Source organism: Papio anubis, chromosome 12, assembly GCF_008728515.1.
Source record: "Papio anubis isolate 15944 chromosome 12, Panubis1.0, whole genome shotgun sequence".
Classification (NCBI taxonomy): domain Eukaryota; kingdom Metazoa; phylum Chordata; class Mammalia; order Primates; family Cercopithecidae; genus Papio; species Papio anubis.
The window spans coordinates 70,139,695-70,161,728 of NC_044987.1; the positions used below are offsets into that span (position 1 = coordinate 70,139,695).

A 22,034-nucleotide genomic window follows, 5' to 3' on the forward strand; every position below is an offset into this window, starting at 1 on the left:
TTCTCTCTCTCCACCCAAAAGATTTTTCACTAACTTAAACTTATAAACTTTGGGGATGTAGATGAAATAGTTCAGTTTCTACTAATAATACTTATTAAATTTAAAATGTGTTTAAAATCACACGTTCATAAAATGTTGAGAACAAGTGCTTTCCTCCATTCATATTCCATAAAATAATTTCACTCAAATTTATCACAGAATCTTTGTCCATTGTTGTACTTGAGCCATTTTCGGAATCATCTAACAGTTTTTAGGAGAACGTTGCCTTCCCACCCATCATGTTGTTTGAGGTCCAGGACTTGAGAGTCCGTGGCTCTGTGGCTGAATGTGTTGTCCTGAGCTGCCAGCACTCACCTGCATTGCATTAGGACAACTGGCCTTCCCATCTGTCCTGTAAGTGGGCTTTTCCCATCTTCATTTAATGTACTGCTCTTTCTTTTTTGTGTGAGAGAAGTTCTCGCTCTGTCAGCCAGGCTGGGGTGCAGTAGTGAGATTATTGCTCACTGCAGCTTCAACCTCCTGGGCTCAAGTGATCCTCCTGCCTCCCCTCCCTGCCAGCTAGGACCACAGGAACACAGCATTGTGCCTGTCTAACTTTTTAAATTTTTGGGAGACAGGGTCTCACCATGTTGCCCAGGCTGCTCTCAAACCCCTAACTTCAAGTGATTCTCCTGCCTCAGTCTCCCAAAGCAGTGGGATTTCAGGCATAAGCCACTGTGCCCAGGCTAATGAACCACTTTTTAAAACAAGCTTTAAAATGCTTGTTTATAACTTTTGCAAACTCTTGAGATTTTACAACCATGTCCCCAGGAATAACAACTAAATCTGTATTCAATTTCTTTCACACCAAGCCTCTCAAAGGCCTCCATAAACATCAAAAACTAGCTATTGATTGGGATCACTTCAGGTTAATGTGTCATCCCCAAACTGTACATTGTTGTCCAAACAAATGTAATTGACAGGGCCTCATGTAATTGGAAATTGTCAGGCAATTATTGTGTGTCAATTAAAACTAATAAAAGTAAAAAACATAAAACTAACAACACATGTGTAAGATATGTATTCTAAAAATTACACAATGATGAAAACAACATCCAAGAAGACGCAGGCTTGGCACAGTGGCTCACACGTGTAATCCCAACACTTTGGGAGGTCAAGGTGGGAGGATCGCTTGAGCTCAGGAGTTCAAGACCAGCCTGGGCAACACGGCAAAATCCCATCTCTACAAAGAATACAAAAAATTAGCCAGAAGTGGTGGCGTGTGCCTGTAGTCCCAGCTACTTGGGGGCTGAGGCAGGAGGATCACTTGAGGCTGGGAAGCAGAGGTTGCGGTGAGCTGAGATGGCACCACTGCACTACAGCCTGGGTGACAAAGTCAGACCCTCTCTCAAAAAAAAAAAAAAAAAAAAAAGTCTTAAATAAAGAGATTTATCATGTTCATGGATTGGAAGACTCAGCATAGTAAAGATGTTTCTCTACCAAAAAAGAAAAAAGAAAAAAAAATTGTTATAGCTAAAATGTCAGGCTTTTTTTCAAGGGGATAAAAACTGCAGGTATTGGCCAGGCGCAGAGAAACACGCCTGTAATCCCAGCACTTTGGGAGTCTGAGGGGGGGTGGATCACTTGAGCCCAGGAGTTCCAGACCACCCTGGGCAACATGGAGAAACCCCGTCTCTACAAAAAATGAGCCGGGCATGGTGGCCCACCTATAGTCCCAGCTACTTGAGAGGCTGTGGTGGGAGAATCATTTGACCCCAAGAGGTTGAGGCTTCAGTAAGCTGAGATTGTGCCACTGCTCTCCAGCCTGAGCAACAGAATGAGACCCTGTCTCCAAACAAAATAAAAGCAAAACAAAACCAAACCTGCAGGTATTTATAGGTTGCCACATTTTGTTTTATTTCCCCCATCTTTGGAAATCAGCTCCAATTTTGACTGCTGTAATAGAAAAAATGCAGGCTTTGGAGTTATTCGAACTCTAAATCCTAGCTCTTCCTCTGACAAATGATGTGACTTTGAACAATGGCTCCATCCCCCTCAGCTTCGATTTCCTACTGTTTAAATTGGGATAACAATGTCTACATCCCAAGACTGTTCTGAGAATAATATAGTCAGAGTTCAAAAAGGTTAGTCTTTTTTTCCCACTGATTTTTTTAAAGAGCTTTTTGTGGTTAACCCTTTATTGTGCACATGGCAAATATTTTAATTTATCCTTTATAACATTTTGGGACAAACAGATTAATAGGCAAATCTGTCAACATTTCCCTTCATGGTTTCTGGATAAGTGTATTTTTTTCACAAAGAAATAGATGTTCCATGAAGTTAAAGCTTAGGCATCAGGGTCCCTCACTTGCCTGGGCCTCTTCCAAGGCTGCACCTAATTTTTCATTTGTGATTTTGTTTCCTTTTTCCTAAAGAGACCCCTGCCCCACCCCCACCCCCCACCTGGCAAATATAAACTTCAGGCCCCACAGAATCTGAACTTCCCCAAGTAACATGCTTAGAAAAGTCACCTCACCCTAGTCTGGGCATGGTGACTCATGCCTGTAATCCCAGCACTTTGGGAGGCTGAGGCGGGCAGATCACCTGAGATTAGGAGTTCAAGACCAACCTGACCAACATGGCAAAACCCCATCTCTACTAAAAAATACAAAAATTAGCTGGGCATTGTGATGGGTGCCTGTAATCCCAGCTACTCGGGAGGCTGAGGCAGGGAGAATTGCTTGAACCCAGGAGGCGGAGGTTTCAGTCAGCCAAGGTCATGCCATTACACTCCAGCCTAGAAGAAAGAGGGAGACTCTGTCTCAAAAAAAAAAAAAAAAGAAAAGAAAAAGAAAAGAAAAGAAAAAGAAAAGTCACCTCACCCCAAATTATGAAAAATTTTAATATGCTTAGCTTTATATCTTTTCTTTTGGCTTATTTTCTAATTTTTTAGTACTAAAGTTGATTACTAATTTTCTTCAAAGAAGTTTTCTCAGCACAAAATAGAGCTCCACTGCTCATTCATTTACTCATCTTATTTACTAGCTCATCCAAGCCCTTCCCTCACCTTTCTGCACCCAGCTGAGTTGTGAAGCAGCTGGTGGTTTCTGGGGAGGAGAGAGGAAGGGACAGAGCCGGAGGGCACGGTGGCCCTGGATGGAAGTGATGGTGCTGGGGTTGGGGGCAATGTATTAGTTTCCTAGGACTACCGTAATGAAGTAGCACAAACGGGGTGGCTTGAACCACAAAAACGTATTCTCTCATTGTTCTGGAGACTAGAAGTCCAAAATCAAGGTGTCAGCAGAGCATCAGAAGGCTCTAGAGAGGATCTGTCCACTTCTCTCTCCTAGCTGCTAGCATTGCTGGCAAACCTTGGCAGTCCTTAGCTTGTAGAGGCGTCACTCCAATCTCTGCCCCTGTCATCATGTGGCGTTCACCCTGCATGTCTGTGTGCCACTTCTCTTATTATAAGGACACCATTATATCAGATTAGGGCCTCCTCTAATGACTTGATTACATCTGCAAAGACCTTATTTCCAAATAGGAAGGTCACATTCACTGGTACCTGGAGTTAGGACATCAGCATATATCTCTGGGGGCTGGGGACATAATTCAACCCATGACAGAAGGATTAGGGGTTGATTCTTCCTCACCTCAGGTCCTACACCCCAACCCTCAGAAGTGCCTGTCCCTCCCTGCACTCATTCCACCTTGGTTACACTTCCAAGCATGAGGAGCTCATTGCCTCTGCAACGGGCCCTTTACTTTCTCTCTTCAGTTTCTGTCCCCCACCCCAACATGCATTTTGGTGTATCTGGTATAAACACTGGCCCCTAAGTTACAGTGCAGGGTTTGAATCACCACCCCATGACTTAATAGATGTGTGGCCCAGTACTTAAAAACAGCATGCATGATATGGTGTGGCTCTGTATCCTCACCCAAAACTCACTTCATCTCAAATTGTAATCCCCATAATCCCCACATGTCGAAGGAGGGACCCGGTGGGAGGTGATTCAATCGGGGGCGGTTTCCCCCATGCTGTTCTCATGATAGGGAGTTCTCACAAGGAGATCTGATGGTTTTATGTTTGACAGTTCCTCCTTCACACTCTTTCTCTCGTTGCCTTGTGAGGAAGGTGCCTGCTTCCCCTTCACTTTCTCCTGTGATTGCAAGTTTCCTGAAGCCTCCCCAAACATGTGGAACTGTAGGTCAATTAAACCTCTTTTTTAAAAAAATAAATTACCAAGTCTCAGGTATTTCTTTATAGCAGTGTGAAAACGGCCTAATACAGTGCAGAAAAAGCATTCATAACTACTTGCCAAATACATGAAAGATCTTGGGCAGGTGCTTTGCTTCTCTGAGCCTGAGTTTGGGGCTCAGATATGGGGATAGGGAAGGGAGATAGTGAAGCACCTGCCTCAAGGATGTTGGGATGATTACAAGGGATGACTACCCTGATACACTTGGTGCAGCCTGGCATATGTTAACTCCTCGTAAACATTAGTTACAGTAATCATAATATGCCCTAGAGCTCAGGATGCAGTGCAGGCACTGGCTGATCTTAATGAAGATTGATACTAACAAATGATAAAAAGCAATCCTCCAAAGACGGCCCATCTCACTCAGCATAAAAGCCAAAGTCCTTACTGGGTCTGACTAGTTCTCTGCATTGACCAGCGCCCTTGCCCTCTGCTTGGCCAGATTGTTCCTCAGACAGGCCAGGTGCATTCCCAATCTCAGGGCCTCCAGCTTGGCATCCCCTCTGCCAGGAATGCTCTTCCTCCAGATGGCTGTAGAGTTCACTCCCTGGCATCTCTTAGATCTTTGCTCGAAGGCCACCTCCTCCTGAGGCCGTCCCGGAACCCCTCTTTCAAGCAGCGCTCACTCCACTGCCTAGCCCTTATTCTGCATCTCTACATACAGCACTTTTTACTGCCCGGCGCTGTACGTGTGTTGATTTACTGTCTCTCTGCTATCACCCAGAAAGTTTGTTCCGAAAGAAGACTGTCTCATTACTGTTACATCTCTGGCCCTGGAGTAGCCCCTGGCAAATCTGTACTCAGTACATATTTGCGAGACGCATGGACTTGTAGAACAGTTCCACAGCTGTCCATCACTGCTGTTCCATACCTGGCGATGCGGCCCTTCGAAATGCACCAGAGAGCTGGGCAGACCAAGGATAATGTCACAGGTAAGTCAAATAGAGCCTGGGAAGGTGCAGCGATTGGCCTAGGCTCCCAAAACTGATGACCCGAGAAGCTGGGGCCTGCGCTCTGCTCTGTGGTGTGGCTTTGCGTGCTGCGCAGCTGACCAGAGCACCTTTAGAGGAGCCACTGCTCATTTACCAGTCACATCGTCGTGTCATGCACCGCTGACAGGAGACCAAACCCAGGGCAACATTCTCATTCCCCCTCTCCATGAGCGTGACCGGTGGGTCTCGGTCTTGCCTCCGCGTCGGCTGTACAGGACAAGGGCCAGAGCCTTGCAACCCCACCCCCGTTCCAGGGGTGGTCTCCCGGAAGCCCGGCAGAGGGCGCTGTGGGACAGCGTTGCTGATCGGTTGGGGACCTGGGTCCAGCTCAGCGCCCTGCGCTCCTGCTGGGTCAGGACAGGCGAGGGCAGGGCTGCGGGGCGGGGCAGGCTGTGGAACTTCAATGTCCTGTGTCCGCTACTCTCTGCCCTGTGCTCAGGTGTCTCCTCATCCAGGGCTCTTGCATATTCTTGGAGAGCTTTGCTTGGAAATTGTGTCTTAAGCTAGTGAGAAAGTGACTCGTTTTTGGTTTGCATGAGGCTATGGTTCCAGAGTTAGAAAGGGAGGGAGTGTTGGTTTGCTGCAAAGAGTTTCGGGATGAATATTGAGTTTGAAGTGCTTGTGGCACATTCAGAAAAACTGTCCAGGGGCTGGTTGGATGTGCGAGTTTGACATTCTGGAAAGGGGTTTGGGCTGAAGATACAGGTGTCATCAGCGGTTAGCTGGTAATCGAATCCTCAGAAGTGAATGACCGTGTTGAAGAAGGGAGGCAGAACAGCAACATTCAGGGGCCAGGTGACAAAAGAGGGCTTTTAAAGGAGACTGAGAAGCTGGGAGAAAAACAAAGTAGGGAAGAGGAAAGTCAACTGGTGAATGCTTTTGATTGATCAAGTAAGACTGAGCTATACCCTTCAATTAGATCTAGCCAGTGATCTTGTTAGTTCAGAAGATGGAAGCAGTTCTCCTGGGGAGGAATCTTAGAAAGGCTGCTGGGAGGGTGACATTCATATCTATTGGGCTGCTATATGGGATGCTCTCCCTATTGACTTTCACATGTTAACTTGTCTAGCTCTCATGACAATCCTTAAGTATTAACCCTGTACAGTTTTGTTTTGTTTTTGTTTTTTGTTTTTGTTTTTTAAATTTTTGAGACAGGGTCTTGCTCTGTCTCCCAGGCTGGAGTGCAGTGGCACCATCATAGTTCGCTGCAGCTGCAAACTCTTGGGCTCAAGCAATCCTCCCACCTCAGCCTTCAGAGTAGCTGGAACTACAGCTGCACGTTAGCCACGTTTTCATTCATTCATTTGAGACAGGGTCTCGCTTTGTTGCCCAGGCTGGAGTGTAGTGACGCGATCATGGCTCACTGCAGCCTCGACCTCCTGGGCTCAGGTGATCCTCCCACCTCAGCCTCCTGAGTAGCTGGGACTACAGGTGTGCACCACCACACCCAGCAAAGTTGTTTTTTTTTTTTTTTTTTTTTGTAGACACGGAGTTTCCCCATGTTGCCCAAGCTAAATTTTCTAAAACAATTTCTAAAATAATCAAGACTCAGATAAAAAAATCTTACCTAAGATCACCCTGCTTGTAAGTGGTAGAGATTATCCCTAGATTGATCTACAACTTGAGTCTGAGGTCTTTCCACTACTTCTTTCCTCTATGTCCACATCCTGCCATGTAGGATAATTTTATTAATTCATGATTAGGTTGAACAAATATTTGAGTGTTTACTGGGCACTGTTCTAGATGCTGGAAATGCAGCAGTGAAAAAAACTGTCAAATACTTCATGCTGTTCATATTCTAGCAGGAATCAGATATAAACATGCAGTATGTCATGTAATGAGACATGGAGATACAAAAAGAGGGATGAAGATGTGCTTAGTTTTTAAAATATATGTGAATTTCTTTCCTGCCCTTTATGATCTGCAGGAGGTTATAAGAATTGACAATGAGGACTTTACTAATAAAAGTGACGTTTGAGCCAAGACCTGAGGAAGGGGAGAAAGCCAGTCATCCAGTTATCCAGAAGAAAGGAGGAACATAAAACCTCCAAGGTAAGAAGATGCTTGGCATTTCCTAGGAGCAGCAAGGCCAGTGTGGTGGGAGCAGAAGGATTAAGTGCCAGCAGTAGGAAATTAGATCAGAGAAACAGGTCGTGGGGCAACGATGGGGAGAGGGGTAAGGAAATCAGATGCAGGGCGATGTAGACCGAATTAAGTATTTTGACATAAAAATCCCACTAGGTGGGAAGCCATTTGGTGGGTTTTGAGCCAAGTGGTGCTGTGTTGAGAAGACAAAATGGAGGCGAGGGCTAAGCAGGAAGGCCAGTTAAGGCTACTGTGGTACCTAGGTGAGAAATGAGGGTGGTGGTTGAAGAAGCAAGTTGTTCAATTTCTAAAATGTTTGGAATGCAATCAACATGATTTGATGCTAGACTGGATGCAGAGTATGACAGCAACTGAAAAAGTGTTGAGATCAGGCATCTCCCATTGGAAACTGAAAAGCAAGAAAAAGGAGGTGTCCTGGGAACAAGTTAACACTTTCAAGGAATGAGTCCAACTTGTCAAATGCTGCCTACAGGAGGAACAAAACCTACTAGATATATGGAGTTACTGGTGACCCTGAGAAAATTTTGGTGTGGGGAACCTGGGGGGTGAAGCCCTACTGAGGCTTAAGAATGGGCAAAATTGGACAACTTTCAATTTTGCAGTATATAAAGGAAAGAAATTGGGGGCAGTCAAGATGTGCAATCTTATTTTGAAGTCACCATGAAGTGAATGAAAATTAGTCACTGCATGCTGATACTAAAGACCTTGGCCATCGTGCAAGGTACATCCCAATTATATCCAAATACTGCCATTCCACAGTATGGCAGGTTATAAAGTGCACTGTTAGGTGTCTTTAGAACAAGGTAGCAGCAGTATTATACATTCTCTACAGGTTATTTTGAGTAGCTCTTGACACATATGTGGTGGTAAGATTAAAGCATGATTCTGTAAGCAATAACAAACCACTACGCACTGGGTTTAGTTTTTTATTGAGACGGAGTTTCGCTCTTGTTGCTTAGCTGGAGTGCAATGGTGCCATCTTGACTCACCGCAACCTCTGCCTCCCAGGTTCAAGTGATTCTCCTGCCTCAGCCTCCCGTCACTGGGATTGCAGGCATGCACCGCCACGCCCGGCTAATTTTGTATTTTTCTGGAAGAGTACAGGGTTTCTCCATGTTGGCCAGCCTGGTCTTGAACTCCAACCTCAGGTCATCCACCCACCTTGGCCTCCCAAACTGCTGGGATTATAGGCGCAAGCCACTGCACCCGGCCCAAGTTTAACACTTCCGGCCAAGTCTAACACTTCCTTTAGTCTGATACCCTGGCTGAATTGGGGAAATTCTGGCAATAAGGAATTGAATAGCTGATGCATCTGTCTAACCACTTGCGCCTTTTGCTAGGTTAAAAATTAGTTTCCTCCCCTTGGTGGGCAAGGTTGGGCAGATAAACAACTTACAGCTCTTTTAAAATCTCAAGTAGGTTCATACAAATCTCTGCTTAGCCTTAATTTTGCTGTACTCAAAGTACTCACCAAAAGCTTATGACTTTAACAAGGTACCATAATGCAAGGTTTAGCTTCCCTGGCCCAAGTAAGACAGAAAAACATTGATTGGCTCTGCCCACCACCCGTAGGAGCATGTGCAGGCAGCCTCTTCTGACTTCAAGTTTCTGATGGGTTCAGCAGTGATAATCTGCCTTGAGGGTCTCCCCCATCACCAACAGGTTGTTCTTCGGTGTTGACATCAACCAGAACTCCAGTAGCACACTTCAAGAGTCCTCATCCATGCCAATGTTAGAAGTAACCCTAGGATTGTCAGAATGTTCCAGGGCTGGAGGGAAATCCTTTATATGTGCTTTTGGAAAACATGCAGAGGTTTAAGTTGAATCAAAAGTCAATTTTATTGGGACAATGGAATTTTTCCAGGGGAAGCAGGGATCTTCCTGGACATTCAGGGGCAGCTACTGGGAATGATGCTTACAGGACAGCTAAGCTTATCCAGACATCATCATGTATTTCAGTCTGACAAAAGATAAATGTCAACAAATTGTAGTTGCTATGTGTAGCAATGTTCCTCCACATTCATGAGACTTGTAATCTTTGATTATAAAAATCATTTATATTGGTTAGTTTTAGTAACTCAAAGGAAAAATAACCACCTTAATTAAATCTTGGGTCTCATCATGAAGAGTCTAAAAATTCCTTCTGGAACTCAGGCTTGTACAGCAGAAAAACAAACATTTGAAAGCCCGTAAGTCAAACTAAGGTGGGTCTCCTATACCTCAACAACAAAGCTGACTATTCTCCCACAGATTGTCGATGCCATTTACAGCCAGCCACACATCACTACATCAAGTATCACAATGTTTATTGATAGATACAAGTATATAAAATCAGGGCATGAACATGACTTGATAAATTAAGTAGACTTAATTTCAATACTATAATAGGAGGGACCAATTCAAATTCTCACCATTTGTTTCACACCCACAAAAACCACTTCAAGGGCATTAACGATCTCTCAAAACTGATCAGTTTTGTGCAAGTAAACCATGTTTCTTTTAAAAAGACTTGTGCACTTGCCCAGGCTCAAGGATATTAAAATCTAGCACATAAAGCCCATTACTAGAGGTAGAAATACAGGCAATATACTATTACGGCAACAACCATCAATTACAGTTAAGAATTTTTCTGTAACAACCAAATGGATAATCAAATATTGCAACAACTCAAGTATTACTGAGCAAAGTGCATTTCTACAGTATTCAGTGTTGCTATTCAGTTTTCTAACTTAAAACAGCCTATGATAACTGGCAGCAAAGAAGGTCCTTGCAATAGACTGCCTCTGCTTGAGAACTTATGATGTAATTATTGCATGCTGCTAATATACTATCTAAACATTAAAGATACTCCTAAAATATTTGATGGTAGACTATGATTAAGACATTACACTACAAAAAAACCTTATGCAGAAGAAAATCCTAACTGACGTGCTTCTGCTTTAAATATTGTGAAAACATTACAGCGGAATGAATTTTCGCAGTGGTTAGGTCAAATGCAGTTACATCATAGCAACAGTATGTTTTGCACAATTTAAGGCTTTGGCTGGTTCTTTAGTCAGCTTCTTCCTCTGATTCTTCTTCTTCAGCAGTTTCTAGCCAGGTTAGCCACTGATTCACCTATAAATTAAGATTTGTAACTTAAAATAGTTCACAATATAAATGGAAATCCATCCAGAAAGTTTTAGGTGGTACTACAGTTTTAGAATATGAAACAAGGGCATCCTTACAACAATTTGTATATTAAGTTATACAAACAGTGGTGTATTATCCAGATTTGGGACAACACAGAGCTAGATATAATCCTGCACGGATGAGCCTCATGAATCTAGTTTATAATCAGCAATAAAAAGGTAGCAAGATGCGCTGTAGGACCAATGTTTCTCAAAGCCTGGGCCCCCTGGAAAACTAGTAGCATGAGAATCACCTGGATTTTGTACATAGACCTACTAAACCAGAATCTCTGGGATTAGGCCTGGAACCTACTTTTAAACTGCTCTTCAGGTGATTAATGCATTCGCTGTGATTTGAGAATGCCCTGATGTTCCTCCCCTAGGGCTACAATTTCATTCAATAAGACACAATTAAATTGTGAGAAATCAAAAGCATCTCTTTTTAAAAAAATAAATATATATTTAAACTGTTCTTTTCTTTTTTTGAGACACAGTCTTACTCTGTTGCCCAGGCTAGAGTGCAGTGTTATGATCTCAGCTCATTGCAACCTCTGCCTCCTGGGCTCAAGACATCCTCCCGAGTAGCTGGGACCAGGACCACAGGAACATGTCACCACGTCTGGCTAATTTTTTATATTTTTTAAAGACAGGGTTTCACTCTGCTGCCCAGGCTGGTCTTGAACTCCTGAGTTCAAGTGATCCTCCCACCTCGGTCTCTTAAAAGTGCTAGGATTACAGGCAGGAGCCACGTGCCCAGCTACAATTTCCTCTTTACTGACGTGTTTTAAAAATCTTAAATCGAAACTTGTACAGTCACTCCCATCTATATCAGTAGCTATATACTCCTTGAAAAATTTGTTAGCTACCTCTAACATCTTATACACCAGTAGAACTGATTCACTGTGTAGCTTTACTTAATCATAGCTTTAAACAGTGCAGAATGAAATGTATGGGTGAAGAAAAACTACTAACTAGGACTATCTTCCCTGTATTTCAGTTGAAAAAGGCTCTTAACTTGAAGTTAATACCAAGCAAAATGAAATAAGCAGACCAAATTTTTAACAAAAGACTTACCTGGAACAAAGCCTTGCCTTTTCCCGGAAACTCTTGGGTTATATCTTCTTTCCAAGCCAAGAAAGCTTCTTCTTCAATAATCTCCATATCATAGAAGTGCACAAAAAAGCGAAGTAACATGCCTTTAAAAAAAATTAAAAAGAAGTAGTAAGCCCATTATTTAGTGTGCTGTTTAAGACTTGCCCCACACCACTCCTCTGATACAAGTCTCCTCACCTTTTGGGAAGTTGCTGTTATAGCAGTGCACCTGAAGAGCATACAGGGCGCTGACTTGTAGATCAACGTGATCATGAAGAAATTTCTGCATTACTGGCTTGAAAGAAAGAAGTAGTTGTTTTTCCTGCTCTAACTGTTCTTTGGAAGGAGCAGAGGATGAATCTGTTTCATCGCTGGGGGGGTTTACTTCACTAGAAATGTACTGTAAGAAGCTGGACAGAAAGAGGTCTTGTTAGAACCAAACAGCAAGTTTTCTTGCTTAGTCTCCTGCCTTGTAGACATTCTTTTCTAGTACATGAAACATTACTACATATAGAAAACCATCTTACCTAGTCATTAAGATGTTCACAAATCCTTTATCTACATGAAGTTTGGGAGAGATGTTATCTTTAATCCATTTATATATGGTTTGAGGGGATGGATCCAACTTTATTTGCTTCAACAGTTCCTTCTCCAGTTTGAGGAGTGGAAATAAGAAACTCAGCCCCTTTCCTTCCAAAATCTCCAACATGCGGTCCTTATTCTGATCAATTTCTGAAGAGACAAAACCACTTGCATCATCTAAAAGTTCATTTTACCAAGTTGTCCTGTCCAGAGAACAGAACTTCACAAATGATGTCCCCAAGTATACAAGATCCATGTAGCAGAATAGAGAACCAACCCAGCAAATGAAAAAACTCAATATACGGATCAAATGAAAGTAGTTTAATCATACATCTTTTTATTGGTAAGATCTGCAGCATGTTTATCATTATCTGAGCAGGACAATCAGACCATCTGACCTACATAAATCCATTCGAGGTACTAAAAATCTCTAGATATACTATTAAAAAAACAAAACAAGTCAGCATTCTCTTACCTGGGAGCATTTTCTGCATATTGACCTTGCTTTGTTGAAAAAGTTCTGTTAACCATTCTCGATCTTGTAATTTAGCTAATTGCTGAAGACAAAGTAGGAAGAGAGGAAAATGGGTGCCACTTTCTAGTGGTTGAGCTAGTTCTGAAATGCTCACCAGCTCTGAAATGATGGCACGAGCTGCAAACTGTGCTAAATATGATTTCACCAAGGGGATGTCAACCTCCAGTTTGGGACACTGGTCCAATACATTCAGGAAAGCCTTAGAAGAAATATACAACAGTTTATCAGTTCTCGAATTTGAGTGGTAAGAGTTCTTACCACACAATCAGTAAAGTGTCCTACCTGCATGAAGTTGTCACTTGTGGCTATCCCTTCCTGTTTGAGTAAACTGATCAAAGAACTTGCTTTTTCTTTATCTTCATCGCTTCTATCTAGTGACAGGATGATTACTTTGCTTAACATCTCAGGAAGAAAGTGTTTAGGAGCCCTCATTTCTCTTACACCATTGACAGCCTCATTTGCATTTCCACTATTTAGATATTCAGTCACAACAGTTTCCTGTGAGGAACACAAGTATCTTTAATGTTTTCTCTATCTCAAATATAGGCTGATTACACTAAAATGGGATATTTGAAACTTACAGTTAGTTTAAGTAGTTCTTCCTTTGATGGCGGTGGCTTTTTGCTGGTCTTGGCAGGCTTTTCCTGGATAAGTGGTGGATTAGTTTTGAGACCAAGCTGAGGTGTCTAAAAAACAAGCAATGACAGGACATTTTTTAAAAGAAGGAATATGAAGTTAGGGGGAAGAACATACTAAATTTAGAAAAAAAAAAGTCTTCAGTCATCTTTAGAAAATAATGGAACAACAGAAAATGCTATCACACTATGGTCTGTACCTGTCCCAGAGGTGGTGTTTGAGTGCGTGGTGGTTGTGCACTAGGAGGAATCATAGTTATCTGGGGCTGAAGCTTTGGCACTTGGTTTTTATTCATTAGGAAAGACTGAGCAGGCCTCAGGCTAATCTGGAATTGAAAATAAATCAAAATATAACTAAATTAACAACATGCAGTTGGTGAACATATTAAATACAATATCTAAAATCCTATACAAACATGACAGAATCTAGGGAAACATTAAGCTTTTTATAAAACTAAAGAAGGCACTCCACATTAACAGGTTTAATTTTTGACAAAAAATTTAAAGATCTGATGATGCATACAGTAGTAAGATACTACTATAAATCTTACATTTATGAGAATTCTCTTAGAATTAGCATGACTAAAATATTCAAATAAAAAACTGCAAATTTAGCCAGTTTAGAAAATGCCTTGTTTTATCCTTAAATCACCCTACTTACAAAGAAAGAAACCACAATATCTTGACAACCATTTTCCTTGCCCTAACTAATAGACTTTAGCAGACTTGCCCTCATATCTCATAATCTTCACTCACAGGATGCTGGACAAAGAAAGAAAAATTAAGTACAGAAAAGAGAGAAAAATGTAAAGAACTCCAGCATTAAGTCCTCTTAATAACGCGTCTTTTTATAATCATCGGGCAATAAATTTCTGAATTGACAAACTATGGTATATAAGTAACATAGGCAAATGTACCTCATCTGCATTAAGCTGTCCTTTCTTAGAAAACCGAGGTGGCATATCCTTCGACTGTCCTTGCAGCTGGGATAAGAGTCCCTGACTCTGGTTATGGTAGAGCTGGCTTAGCCCCTATTTCAGAAAAGGAGAAAGAAAGTCTAGATAAAAAGGGGTCCACAAATTACGGTAATCAAGTACCAAAGGGATGAGCCAAGCCAAAAAGAAAGTTTAATTGAATCTGCCCAGAGAAAGTAAAAGATGAAACAGGGAAGAATAAAAATCTAACCTAACTGTCAAAGTGATGTCATTTTACTAATACTTTACTAATCTTAAGGATAAACATTTTAGTTTGAAATAAATGTTGCAGATATGGTTTAGAAAACATGCACACTCCTAAAATAGTTCCATGTTTTAACAGCAAATGAAATCACATATATTGCAGAATTTAACACTTATTGCCTAAACACTCAAATCTTACCTGGCTTTTCATAAACTTGCCTCCCATCTCTCCAAACTGCGACTGTGTGGGAGGCATGATGTGTCCCCCATGGCCATTGAACAGCTGATTTGAACGATGACGTCCCATGGTGGGTGAAAATCTATCCTGGATAACTCCTGGACCAGTACCAATTCCGCTACCTTAAAATACATATACGGACAACTCTCAAAACTCCACTGACAAAGTTAAACTGATTTTTCAGCTTAATGAAACCACTGTTTTTTTCAAAATTACCTGGCATTTGTCCAAACATATCAGCAAGTCCTCCAAGTGGGTCCCTATCTATTTTCATCCTGGGTGGCATGAACGGTCCCTCCAGAAAGAAGTCACTTCTCATCCCTTGAGCCATGGGAGCAGGAATAAACACCCCTAGATCCTTTAGAAATGAAGTGAATAAGCACTTTTTGTCTCTGGACCCTATTTTACTTAAAACTACAATTCTTGCAACTGGGGGGAAACCTAGAATATTAAAACCGTAATTTATGCTATTTCTGTAAATAACTTCTTCCAAAAATGGGAGACAAGGCTGGGCATGGTCGCTCACATCTGTAATCCCAGCACTTTGGGAGGCCCAAGCCTTGGTTTGCATGAGGTCAGGAGTTCAAGACGAGCCTGGCCAACATGGTAGAACCATCTCTACTAAAAATACAAAAAATTAGTGGGTTGTGGTGGCGCAGGCCTATAGTCCCAGCTACTGGGGAGGCTGAGGCAGGAGATCGCTTGAACCTGGGAGGCAGAGGTTGCAGTGAATCGAGAATGTGCCACTGCACTCCAGCCTGGGTGACAGTGTGAAATTCCGTCTCAAAAAATAAAAAAATAAAAATGGAAGACAAGACACTAAAAACATTAAGCTCCGCCACTAAGATGAGACAGACCCCTCAAGTGTTCGGGGTGGGTGGGGAGGAATACCATACTACTCTACAAACACAAAGTCTATGTGACAAAACAAAAACCCAATCTTACTTTTACTGCATCTTGACGGATTTGATTGATCGTCTTTGGTCCATTGTCAAGAAAAGCCTTGCGAGGAACCCAATGGTGTTCTCGCAACTCTACGGTATCCTGTAATTGAAAAATATATTTCAATATTCCTAAACCAAAAACTCAGCTTATCAACACATTTAAAGAAACCAGTTTTACCTGCAGCAGGAAACGAATCCTCGCTGGCAATTCCTTACTTAACATCAAGGAGCACATTCGGGCAAAGTACTGATCCATTAAGGACTGGTAAGAGAAGAATACACTCATTGGAAGAGCTAAAGCAAATGTGTTCAATTTACAGTTTTAAGACTTCTAGATTACAACCCAGTTAATGGCTAAATATGGCAATCCCCTATGATGTCACAAAAATAAATAGCTTGATTTAAAGACAAACTACTTGTACTGCTTCCATCAGCTACACACATACCTTGGCTCGTTCATGGTCTAATCTAGGTCCCACTGTCCTCATTATCTGACAGAGGCACTCCAAATCCTCTCCCATATCTTTGAGTTGGACTCTCTTCTTCTTTTCCAAAAGCTGCAAGAATAAAATGCCGTGGTGACAAAATTTTACAGTTACTCTGGTTTAGGCGTAGTACTTTCCCTTTACGTTTGCACTGACTCATTCACAGTTCCTACAGAATCTAGTATAGTGCTTTCTACCAATCTGATCAGTTCTAACCCTACTTTGTCAAACACCACATATTTCTAATTATTATTCTATGTTTGGTAAATTTTGTTGCCCATTTGTATTTAACTAGTCAACCTCCCTCTCAGATGAATAATTGACTCATTTCCCCTAAATAATGATTGACTACATTCACCTAAGCCTAACTTCCCCGTCACACTTACTGTTTTGATGCACTTATGAAGGATAGATTCGTGAATAAGATCAAGCTTGCCAAGCTCTCCAATGAATTTGATGTTTCCCAACATCTTGATCTTAGCAATGGCTCTCTGTTCCTCCTCCTCGGGGAGGAGGGGATTTTCACGCTTATCATAGACTGAAAAAAATAACAATGAAGTAAGACAACATTCAGAATTAAGCTGAAAATATACAGTACTACTTAGCATCAACTGTAAGTCTTACCATCAACATTTCTAGTTCGGTTTTCAAATTCATCTTGTAATTTGGAAATTAGGAGGCGTCTGAATGTCTAGGAAAAAAGACATTTGTCATGCCTTAAGGAAATTTTTCAAGTCAACTTTAAAACAAGCAAACAAAAACTACCACTTACGGTGCTTTGCTTCTGTCCTGGTTGACCCTCTGCTGCTGGGCCATCAAAGTTTGGTGCATCTTCTGCCAATCGCAGACATAGCTGAGCATACAGTGAGCTATACTTTGGCTCTTCTAGGGCTTTGTCCACAATCTACAGAAAATGTCATTGCTTAAACTAAATACGAATACTACTTCCAAGAACCCTTCCTTTAGGAAAAATACAACCACCTAAATGTTAGCTATTACACTGTACCAAAAACGTCCAGTTATACCAGTTCTCATCTAGTCACATCCATCTCTCCAGGGAGTCAGAAAATGGCATGGATATCAAAACTTTCAAGTCTACATAAACTGTCATACAATGCATTTCCAAGACCAAAATATGGTGTTTTCCACCAAAGAGCTTGCTATGCACCACCATTTATCTCTTCAAGCATAGTATGAACATTTACCTCTTTAATCTAATGCTACTGAAGTCAGTGGTTCTTTCTAATCACTATCAGTATTCAAAAATCACACCTCAGGGTTTTAAGTAGTAATCCAGGTGTAAAAAAAACACAACTTGAGTTTGTTAAACAGTTCCCTCTCCCTTTTGAGTTAAGCCAATATTTAAAACTTACCAGCAGTATGACCCCTTTAAGGATGAGTTTAGACTCTACACCCACATTGAGGAGCTCAAGGCATAGCTTGTCAAACTTTTCAGGAGTAAGCTTATTTAGTATGCTGGAGAAAAAGGAATTACATTTTAAGTGTTAGCTAATACACAGAATTTGAATTGAAAAACTGCTTTTAAATTATACTGATTTTTCTTCCACTTGCTCCCTTTAATAATCAAGACATGTTTTCTTACTCGTCTAAAATCAAAGGAATGCTGAAATAAACCTGTTATTTTAATTACAATGATTTGAATTAGATAGGGGGGTTCCCAGCTGTTTGACAAGAATCCTTTCTCACTTTCTCAAGGTTAGAGTGCAAAGATCTCATTATCAAGGCTAGACCATGAACTAAGACCATTATATTCCCTGCTTCACTGGCTTAAATAACATAGCACTTCCCTTAGCCAGCGCAAATGTTAGCACAACAGGATTATGGATTGCAATCCGATGGCTAAAAGCAACCGTAAGCCCAAAAATACAACGTTCAAGATACATTTTTTTTTTTTTTTTTTGAGACAGTCTTGTTCTGTCACCCAGGCTGGAGTGCAGTGGTGTGATCTTAGCTCACCGAAACCTCCATCTGTAGGGTGTTCAAGTGATTCTCCTGCCTCAGCCTTTTTAGTAGCTGGAAAAACAGGCGCCTGCCACTACACCCGGCTAATTTTTGTATTTTTAGTAGAGATGGAGTTTCAACATGTTGGCCAGGCTGGTCTTGAACTCCTGACCTCAAGTGATCTGCCCACCTTGGCCTCCCAAAGTGCTGGGATTACAGGCATGAGCCACAGTGCCTGGCTAGTTCAAGGTACCCTTGCCTTCTTAGTAGTACAGCACACACACCAAACACAGTTAATCCATACTATTTCCCATCTTTTAGTAAAACAGACCTTCCAACTTACCCTCTTACTTTCCTGAAGATTGCATCATGTCGTTCTTTTTCGTTTGCGGAGTTGTTTGCTGCGGAGTTGTCATCTCGTCTAGTGCTTCGTGCAGGAATCCATTTCTGAGCGTTTTGCCCTGGGGTTTTCCCCAGGAACTCGCTAATAAAAATCAGCAATAACACTTACTTTCACACAACAAATGTTAAACATCATAAATTCTCTCAAACAGATAAAGTAATTTAGGCTTTCTCGACTTCCCCTCCCAAAAAGTCAACTCTGGAGACCAGTGGTTCTGTAAGGGTAGTGTGTATCAGAATCACCTGAAGGGCCTGTTAAAACAGATTGCTGGGCCCACCCAGTTTCTGCTTTCACTGGTTTGGGGTGGGGCCTAAGAATTTGCATGTCTAGTAAATATTCCCAGTATCTACGCTGTGGATCCAGGAACCACATTTTGAAAACTTTTTTTTTTTTTTTTTAAAGAGATAGGGTCTTGCTGTGTTGCCCAGGCTGCTCTCAAACTCCTGGGCTCAAGTGATCCTCCCACTTTTGCCTCCCCAAGTTGTTGCTGGGATTACAGGTGTGAGCCACTATACCGGCTGCCAATGAACACTTTCTAATGTTTTACTGACCATGTTGCATGTGTACCACTTTACTAATACCAATTAGTAGGAATAATAGCTACTAATTTCGGGAAAAAAATTAGTAAAAATAACCCAAAGAATAAGGAAAAAAAGTAAGTTTGAGAGTCTCAACTCATTTAGATAATTTGGCTAAGAAATAATCAAGAGCTGATATTCTATATTTAGGATACCCAACAGAAACCATGCCCCTTAAGATTAGGAGTCTTGATGGCTATTGCCTTAATTACACCATCACATGGGAAAGACTTTTAACTTAATTTGTTAAATAAAGCTCAGTTTTTTTTTTCACATGTTTACCACACCTGTTGCCAGCAGTCTTGGGATAGTGCTGAGGTGCACCCCTACTTCCTCCTCCGCCCGAAGAAGCACTATTTCAAAGAAAAAAACTTTTTTGTTTACTGTATCCCAACTATGTCTCACTCAAAAAGAATAAACCATCTATTTTGTGTTTTGCTTTTCTTGTAGAGATGGGGGTCTCGCTATTTTGCCCAGACTGTAGCCAGGCCTGTATTTTAGTGTTCGTATGTTATGCTACAAATGAAGACTAAACTGGGACCCAAAGGAAAGGCAAATACTTGATTTTATTCTTCAAATGGCAGTTCTTAGAAGGCTGTCAATGAAAACTTAAGAACTTTTCAAATGAAAATTGCAGCCCATTAAGTCGGAATTATTTGCCATGGTATCTAAGTTTTGGGACTGGCCTTTTCAAAAGGATTCCCCAAAATCAATCTAGACATACCTGAAACGAGAAGCACCCCCTTCTGCAATCGCACTCTCCACTTTGGCGGCTTGACAACGAAGAATCTTCAAAAGAATAATATTAATAGATGGGGTGGGGAGGGGAGGGGATGGGAGAAATGAAATACCTGGAACGAGAAAGAGCACCAAAATGAGACACTTCTAACTAACATACAGATCTATAAGCCTTCATTCAATTATAACGTATTTCAGATCCTAGCACTGTCACTGCATTGCAGATCTGTAAGACTAACCTAGGATGTACTCAAAACACAAATAGACAATTACATTTTGTTTAGCCACCTGGAAATTCCCCGGTGTTCAAGGATGCAAAGAGACTTCGTAGAACACAAGAGTATTTCAAACGGCTCAGAACGAATCTTTTGAAAAACCCACATTCTACTGTCTTTAAAACTGAGCACTGAGATCAACAGAAAAATCTAACTATAGACACGAGCAACATCACGTGGAAAATGTCTGCCCTAGGAATTTTTACTGCCTCGACGAGGAGGCCAGTGACTGCATGAGGTCTCTCCGAAAGCTCTTCAGCAGTTTTCCCCTGTCCACCCTTTCGCCTCCTCCCCGTGGAGAGCTCGTGGAGAGACGCGCGAGAGGGGGCCGGGTGTACGGGGCTAGCACTCGCAAGCGGAAGACCTGGGCTACAACATGGCAGCAGGAACCTCCGCCCCGTTTTTCCCTTCCTGGGAACAAAAGAGCGGAGCATTCCTCCCACCCAGGCGCAAGTTAGGGAAGTGCTTCCGACAACCTCCCCGCGAGGCCGCGGGTCGCTCGGCTGGGAGGAGCAGCTGAGGCCGCCCCCGCCGGCCCGGCGCCCAGCTCTTTGTTCTCCAGGCAGGAAGGCGGCCTCCTGCCCACCCGCCGCCTCCAAGCGGGCCCCCTCCTGCCCCATAAATCCCCCTGGGACTGACAACCGCCTCGCCACGGCCTCCTCGGCTGACAAAAGAAGCAGAAATCATCACTCTCTCTTTTCCTCCCCCCAAAAGGGCAGCCCCGCCGACTCCAGGCCCTACACACCTCCCCGCCGGGAGGCCGGGCTCCGGGACACCTGCGGTTCCCTGGTCCCGCGCCAACGGCCGGGCCCTCCCTGCCGGCCCGCGTGCCTCCCGCCTCGGCGCTCGCGGTCTGAGCCGCGCTCCCTCGCCGTCCCAGCACACCCGTGCCTCGGTCCGCCACGGCCTCGGCCCTGCAGGGGTCGGCCATCCGGCCATGACCCCACGGCGGTCTGGCCAACACTGACGTTTTCCTTCTACTCCGTCAGCAACAGGAAGAGATAACAAAGGCCAAGACTTTCCAGGTGTCTGAAGCGCAGAGGAAATGCTAAAAAAGGGTCGCCCCACCCGGCTCCGCCTGCGGCCGCCATTTTGTACCACTCGAGAAGAAGCGGCCAGGGACGGCGGCCATTTTAGAGCGCTCCACTCGGCGGCGGCGGCGGCGGCGGCTCCACTCACCTTCACCGAGAACTCAGCAGCTGCCACCGCAGCTGCCTCCTCAGGATCCGGTCGTCGGGGATAGGGAAGGGAGGGGAAAGGGGAACGGAAAACAAAAAAAAGGGGGAGGGAAGGGGAAGGAAGGAGTCGGGGACGGCCTGAAACTCAGCTCAGAGGAGTCACTGCTGCAGCCGCCACCCGGTACCCACCGCCACCTCCATAGAGCTCCGACTCACTGCTGGCGCTGAGGCGTGTCTGAAGCCGAACTTATCACTCTTGGGGCAGCCGAACCCACCAGAGCCGCCCCGAATGGCTCCTTCGCCGCCCAATCAGCGGCCCGGTTGCCGTCTGCCACCAATCCGCGCAGGGCAACGGGGAGGAGCCACAGGGCTGAGCTCGGTTGCGGCGCAGCCCCGCCGCAGTGCGCAAAGCCATATTCGCGAAGTCTCTGAGGCTGAGCCAGTGGCGTAAGGGGCGCGGAGCGCTGCCGAGATGTGGGCTGCGTGCGTAAAGGCGGAGAGCCCTTTTGAGTCTGCGTTGGTGTGGCTGCTGCTTCTTGCTCCAGTCCCTTTGTTCGTTGAGTCGATATCCCATGCTCCAGTTGTATCATCCCCTTTTCTCCCGACCTCGTTTTCTCACCGGGAATATGGGAAAAAAACGCACCCTTACCTCCCCGGAGCCCTGTGCGTGGCGAGTGAGCATTGCTTTTCTTGGCGCCCCTTGGA

At 43.3% G+C, this 22,034-nt stretch overlaps 2 protein-coding genes and 1 non-coding gene across 7 annotated transcripts in view; 1 reads left to right on the forward strand and 2 right to left on the reverse strand.

The window, feature by feature from the left end:
- CTR9 (CTR9 homolog, Paf1/RNA polymerase II complex component) overlaps nucleotides 1–8,340 on the forward strand; it is a 45,663-nt gene extending 37,323 nt beyond the window's left edge. Inside the window, exons 25-26 of the transcript XR_001894939.3 lie at nucleotides 4,963–5,170; nucleotides 7,158–8,340. The gene's annotated coding sequence lies outside the window, so the exon portion shown is untranslated. The remainder of the gene's footprint in view (nucleotides 1–4,962; nucleotides 5,171–7,157) is intronic.
- A 1,281-nt stretch (nucleotides 8,341–9,621) lies between these two features.
- On the reverse strand, nucleotides 9,622–21,731 carry EIF4G2 (eukaryotic translation initiation factor 4 gamma 2). 5 transcript variants are annotated; one of them, XM_031653331.1, is made up of 22 exons: nucleotides 21,331–21,731; nucleotides 19,863–19,989; nucleotides 19,426–19,491; nucleotides 18,501–18,641; nucleotides 17,569–17,671; nucleotides 16,968–17,099; nucleotides 16,820–16,886; nucleotides 16,582–16,733; nucleotides 16,157–16,267; nucleotides 15,889–15,972; nucleotides 15,712–15,810; nucleotides 14,983–15,124; nucleotides 14,728–14,888; nucleotides 14,268–14,381; nucleotides 13,551–13,676; nucleotides 13,297–13,401; nucleotides 12,998–13,213; nucleotides 12,656–12,914; nucleotides 12,126–12,330; nucleotides 11,797–12,008; nucleotides 11,581–11,702; nucleotides 9,622–10,453 (listed from the first exon to the last, which is right to left on the reverse strand). In XM_031653331.1, the coding sequence occupies exons 8-22, from the start codon at nucleotides 16,663–16,665 to the stop codon at nucleotides 10,388–10,390; spliced, it is 2,106 nt and encodes a 701-aa protein (XP_031509191.1). In that variant the 5' UTR covers nucleotides 16,666–16,733; nucleotides 16,820–16,886; nucleotides 16,968–17,099; nucleotides 17,569–17,671; nucleotides 18,501–18,641; nucleotides 19,426–19,491; nucleotides 19,863–19,989; nucleotides 21,331–21,731; the 3' UTR covers nucleotides 9,622–10,387. The 5 variants fall into 5 exon arrangements, with proteins under 5 accessions (XP_031509191.1, XP_031509192.1, XP_031509193.1 ...); XM_031653332.1 differs by lacking the exon at nucleotides 21,331–21,731 and adding an exon at nucleotides 20,897–21,259; XM_031653333.1 differs by lacking the exon at nucleotides 19,426–19,491.
- Nucleotides 14,077–14,215, reverse strand: LOC116269941. Its single transcript, XR_004177741.1, has one exon. It is a non-coding gene; the product is annotated as a small nucleolar RNA SNORD97 (small nucleolar RNA).
- Nucleotides 21,732–22,034: the final 303 nt, after the last annotated feature.